Source organism: Pundamilia nyererei, unplaced genomic scaffold (assembly GCF_000239375.1).
Source record: "Pundamilia nyererei isolate P.nyererei 1_Seehausen unplaced genomic scaffold, PunNye1.0 scaffold00477, whole genome shotgun sequence".
Taxonomy (NCBI): Eukaryota; Metazoa; Chordata; class Actinopteri; order Cichliformes; family Cichlidae; genus Pundamilia; species Pundamilia nyererei.
In genome coordinates, this window is record NW_005187878.1 from 86,546 (window position 1) to 92,590 (window position 6,045).

The 6,045-nt window shown below is 40.8% G+C and overlaps 1 protein-coding gene across 1 annotated transcript; it reads left to right on the forward strand.

The window, feature by feature from the left end:
- The first annotated feature begins 18 nt into the window (after positions 1-18).
- On the forward strand, positions 19-5,423 carry LOC102201412 (C-type lectin domain family 10 member A-like). The gene is made up of 7 exons (XM_005753918.1): positions 19-145; positions 1,473-1,562; positions 1,648-1,713; positions 1,805-1,897; positions 2,588-2,742; positions 2,956-3,065; positions 5,267-5,423. The coding sequence occupies exons 1-7, from the start codon at positions 19-21 to the stop codon at positions 5,421-5,423; spliced, it is 798 nt and encodes a 265-aa protein (XP_005753975.1).
- Positions 5,424-6,045: the final 622 nt, after the last annotated feature.

Here is a 6,045-nt window from a genome sequence, read left to right on the forward strand (position 1 = left end):
CTGTAAAATGAAAAACTCATGTCCTATTTGTCCGCAGAGCCTCGTACTGTCGATTTCTCCAGGTTCTCCAGGTACAGACGATGGCTCTTTCCTGCTCTGACGGCTACACTCCTCCTGATTCTGATCATAGCTCTGGGAGCCAGCAGTGAGTACACTCAGGACACAATAGGGCCAATAGGGTCACTATTTATTAAAATAGACACCTAAAACACAAGTGTGTAGATTTTCCTGTCTGGCCTGCAGTGCTGTTTATCCTTTTGGACTTTTCCAAGTGTGAGCTGCCCACTTTAGGAGATATTGACTTTAGAGGTGTCTGGCTTCACTTCAGCCACAATATAGTGAAATGATGCTCAGGTTGTTGCTCTGAAGGTGTAAGACATTAATTTGTGGGCAGTGACTGACCCCAAACCAGCATTTTCTTCTTTCTTTCATGAAACTCTTTTCTGTCTACTGTCTCCCTCTATCAACCAAAAGAGTTGTGTTTTTATCTACACAGTCGTCATTTTCCATCCTAATGACCGGAAACTTTCTCTCAGGAACATTGTTCTCAGATACTTGACAGTTTCCTTCTGACTGTTGTCGCCTCTGCTGTTTAAATCCATACAAAATTGGGAGTCTGTTAGGCTAAGATGCTGTGCTAATCCAGAAGACAGATAGCGATCTAATGTTTCACTCACATTTCCTTGATTGATTCTTTATTGATAATGATTTATATAAGGTCATGCATACTTCAGTTGTTCATCTTGATTGTAAAGTGCTTTATGACTCAGCTGGAGGTCCAGTTGATCAGAGCACCACTGCACAGATTTTAACTGGCTCCAACAAATATAAAAACATTTTTCTCGTACTGCCAAATTCTGATGTTGAAATATTGCTAACTGATTTTAAAGCATTCAATGACCTTGCTCAAGATAGCCTCATATTAATGCATGTGCCTATGTGTTTACTTAGAACAGTGAATGGAGCACTGCTGGTTATCCCAAGGTCTCAGCTAAGTTACTGGGCCTTTTGCTGAGAGAGCTCCCAAACTGGGTTACAGTCAGCCCATTGAGGTCAGAACAGAGATCCAGCTCTGTAATTATAAACTACTGCATTATATAAACATGAAATCAGTGTGGAACAGCTGACCCGTATGATGTGTAGAAGAACACAAAACATTTGTTATTGAAGATTCAGTTACGGTGCCATATCAACAAAACAATGACCTTTAAAAAAAACTTCAGAAAGCCTGGAGAACAATAGTTCAAGCTTTTTAAAAGATTACAGAAAGGCTGGCTCCGTGGAGGCAAAAGATAAAGAAAGCAATGTGTACCACGCCATAAACAGTTAAGCAGATGTAAATAATGAGATCACATAATAAAATGAACAACAACAGTAAGTACTTTTATGTAATGGTGAGAATATTTTTGGTAATGATTTGAAGAAAATAATTATTATTTTATAATTTTTTTTTTATGTCTGTGTGTTTGCAGACACGTCAACATGGAACCGGCTGTGGTCCTCGGAGAAAAGTGTTTCTAATCTGACTGAATCACTGAGGGACACACAGCAGCTCACCAAAGGTAGCTCAGATGTACTCATACTGTGATACCAACTGCTGGGTTTTTTGTCTTTTTCACACTTTAGTTTCCCGTCCTTCTACCACAGATACAGCAAAAGAAGTTTTGTCAATGAAGTTTGCAGTGGAGAACAACAAGGACCAGCTGGCATCAGGTGGAAACTCTGCAGAGCAACACTGTAAACACATCGACACTAGCAAGTGGTTTCATTAACATACCTGTACTTTGTGTGTGCAATCCATCAGTATCAGAGGCACTGAGGCAGCTCTCAGCTCTGGACGCTCTCCGCAGGACGGTCGCCGAACTCAAATGTTCTTTAGAACGCTTGGTCAACAACGGTACACAGCTCCTGTCTAATCCTGTTCCCTCTGCTTCATTTACTAAAGATGCCCTCACAGTTTTAAGCTTATAGAACAGCTTTACTGTTACTAAAAAAGAAGCCTGTGTATAAATGTGCCTTGGTTCATTGGCCCCCAAGTCATTTATCTCTGAGTCTGAGGCATCTGATGAGCTCAGACTAACTTCAAACACCTGCAGGCATTACTGGAAGGTTTAAACAGCTTCTTGAAGCTAAAAAAGAAAAGAAAAATTCATGTTTCTTTGTATAAACTGTAACAAGCTAAGGCAGAAAGGTTTTGTCTCTCTGGGGGGAGCGAGGTCTTATGAGGAAATTAGTAACTAAATCGTGTTATTTCCTAATTTAAGATTTGTATTAAGCTCTCCAATTGTTCCATTTGTTTATTATATTTATTTGTTATTATTTGTTTGGCCGTTTTTTTTTTTAGAATTTTCTTAACCATGTGATTGTGTGCTTTCATCCACTGATCTTTTTTGAAAAGGATGATGTTAATCTCATCATATTTCTTGACTAAAAATATGTTTTTCTAAAACTAGTTCTCACAGCGACTGTCTAACATCTCCTAGGACTGTCCCCTGTTAAAGAAGGTCTCCAATATCTAAAAGTGTATTTTTGAAATGACTCTTATAAAACATGGAAACCAGACACGCTCTGTCTGTCCGTCTGTCAGGCACGACAGCACACGGCTGTTGTCCTCTGAATTGGGATTCTTTCGGCACCAACTGCTACTTATTCAGTACCACGCCATTATCGTGGCACGATGCCAGAGACTGGTGTAATGGACACGAATCTCACTTGGTCATTCTTCTCACTGACGAGGAGTGGGTGAGTTGGCTGTCCCTCTCATCTGTTTGCACTGACGCTCAACTCTGTGATGCAGCTTAAACACACTGTCACCTCAACAGGAGCTCTTTTGTGACGAGCTAATCAATAAAAGCCGAACTATAGCTCATGTATGTGACTGAAAAGGGGAGGAGCCTGTATTGATCCTTGATTGAAACTGAAAATTAGAGTTTTCTCTCCGTCTGCCTTTAACAGGATTTTGTGACCCAGCGTACTGTGGGCTCCTTCCACTGGGTGGGTCTGACTGATGAGAGGACTGGGCAGTGGGAGTGGGTCAACCAGACACCCTACATCATGAACCGGAGGTAAGCTGTTACACTTAAAAAAACAAAACAACTGATGGTATACATGCAAGAAAATGAGGGGTTGTGTTTTTTGTAGTGCCAATTAGGAAGAGAATGTAATTGTTCTGCCCATTACTCATGCCGGTCTCTTAGACTACCAATCAGGTGGAACAAGATAACCTTCCTAGCACACCTGATCATTTCTCACAGCACACCTATGTGCCATGACACAGTGGTTGGGAAACACTGCCATAAGGAAAACAATAGTGCTACATGATAGTACATAACCAGTGTATCAACCATTCAAAGGTAATCTTGCTACAAGATTCCCTATATTTAGACCAGCCATGAATGACCTCAGTCACACAGGCCTGGTGTTGGTTACTAGGGGAAAAATGGGTATTCCCTGAGTAGTTGGTGAGCAGTTACTACGGGCTGATAGTTACTTTGAAATTGGTTGCTAAAGCAGCGCCCTCTTTGCAACCACTTCACTTCTAGACAGCAAAGAGAGGCCTTTAGGATGCTGATGTTTTGTTTGTGTAACCGGTTTCTGCTTCATCCCGCTGCAACAGTTCAGCCCAGACTCCTCGACTCTGCGTTGTGTTGTGTTTTTTAAAAAGAGAAGGAGTCTCTGATCGATCGTTGCCACTTTATTTCCTGAATGGAAACAACGGTGTTGTATCAGTGCAAATGGCTCGCCACACACCACTCCGCACAGCACACTACGGCAGAACATCCCATTAGCATTCCGCTTTAGCATACAGTTTCACACGATAATAAACAAATGAAAAGTACATAAAACTGGTGTTAGACATGTGTCCACTAAGCACTTATTACACTCGGTGCCCATCAGCTAATCAAACATGTTTTATGTGTCTGTACTACTTAGCTATATTGTGTGCGGAACAATACAACTCACCTCTCGTATGGCTACGGCAGACTGGCAGCGATTACTGCAGCCAGCCTCACCTAACCAGCCACACTGAGAGGGGGGGGCGCTGTTTCCCCATGACACTGACATTTGTGGCAAGTGGAATAATACCACATAAACACTGTTACATTTGTCTGGGGGTTTTTTTGCTAAAGGCACCACAGTCCAAGTATGATGAACCTTTTGTTAAAAAAGATGTTTCTTTTGGGGGGTTTTTTCTAATTGGGCATATTTCTAATCTTTATTCTTGTTCATTTTTAAACACTATTAGGTAATTAATCATGAGTAAAATATCATGAGTCAATATTATCAGGAAACCATCTGCAACATTTTCTATTTACAGTTAATCCAGAATCATTGTGGGACAATGATTTTTAAAGAATACTAATTGTAGAATGAATAGATTTAATAGACGTTATACTCAGTCCCATCATCACTATCATTATGAGCTTCAGGAAAAACAAAGACACCCTTTTTTCCAATATCAAAAGTTATGAAGTAGCGAGGGTGTCCTGCTTTATGTTTATGAGGAGTTCACATTACCTCACATGGTCTTTTTAAAGGCACCTACAAAGAGTATGTCACACATAGTACGCAAAGGACAAAAGGAAAAGTGTCCAGAGAGCCATAATCATGGAAAATCATCAGACATCAACGTTAAGCGGCATCTTCGGGACTACCACTTCCTCCTCAGCTGTACTCGCTGCTGACATCTGAAAGTCTTTTTGCAGGACCTTCATAGTCCAGGCAGGAAAAAACAGCCTCTTCATTTTGTTGCTGAACTGAAGTCCCAGTCCTCAGGCACTTCATGTCACAGCTACATTATTATAATCTCAACTATTATATTTATATCATACTGGTCGTGCTTATGTGTGTTTGGGAATAACTGTAACTACAAATATCCAAAACTTGATTCTGTTCATCTGGACGTAGCGTTTTCAGTGGGAGAAACGTTGAACAGAATCAAGTTTAGGAGATTTCCTTACCTGGATGATTGAGCATGCATCAAGACATAACTATAAATAGTTATTTGGCATTATTGCGTTTGTGTTTGAGAAATTCTGTGCGCATTTTCCCATATAGTTCATTGTATGAGCTGCAAAAATGTTTATAGCGGCTGTGAAGTTGGACTTTTTACCTTGAAAATTTGTGGGAACTGAGTGATTGCTGGAACGAGCCTCAATTGGACATTAGAGGAACTGCAACTTCACGTGCTTTGACGCTGGCTTCTCTTGTCTGTCATGGTGGTTGCAGCTCACCTTAAGACTCACTTTGTATCATTCTTTTGTAGGAGGTGGAAACCTGGGCAGCCTGACGCCTGGACCCATCATGGTCTCGGTCCCGGGGATGAAGACTGCGCTCATCTTCATTCTGATGGACGTCTTAACGATCTGCACTGCTCCAGCAAAATGCGCTTCATCTGTCAGAGGCACACCATGAAGAACTAAACTCAGATGTGAGCTGTGAGCTGACACCATTGAATAGTGTGATTACAAGCTACCAGAATGATCTGTTTCTGGTGTGCTGAGGGAAAGGTCATTAGTGCTTTGCAGTTTGTATGTTGTATCAAAATCTTGATGTACCTAATTTTCCAGAACTCCACTGGTGTCCAAAAATCTAATAAAACACATCATCAATTTCCCTGAAACCTTCCTTCATTATCCCGAACAAACCAAGAGATTAAAAGTTCTTTAAATAGTTCTTTGAATTCCTGAAAGAGTAGCCCTAAAGGAAAACTCTCCATGTCCTAAAAAAGGTATGGTTTCACAGATCAAGTGTTTCTTAAGCCAAGTCACTTCTGAGAATTCCTTAATTAAATGATCAGGTTCCTTAAAAAAGTTTTGAACTTGAAGTGCATTAAAAAAGCTCCCAGGATTCTTGAAAAAGTCCTCGAGTTAATGGATCATTATCTATGTTGCAAATGTGGAGAAGAGAACTTGCAGTAATTTGCTTTTCACAGAGCGACATTTAAATTTATGCCTGCACATTCAGACTTGAGATATGAAGCATCATACCTGGGGTGGCTGTAGCTCAGGTGGCCGAGCAGGTCAGCCATTAATCAGAAGGTCA

Coding starts and splice junctions, on each gene's coding strand:
- LOC102201412 (XM_005753918.1), top strand. CDS start 19: ATGTCCTATTTGTCCGCAGAGCCTCGTACTGTCGATTTCTCCAGGTTC. Junction 146..1,472: donor CATAGCTCTGGGAGCCAGCA/GTGAGTACACTC, acceptor GTGTGTTTGCAG/ACACGTCAACATGGAACCGG. Junction 2,743..2,955: donor TTCTCACTGACGAGGAGTGG/GTGAGTTGGCTG, acceptor TGCCTTTAACAG/GATTTTGTGACCCAGCGTAC.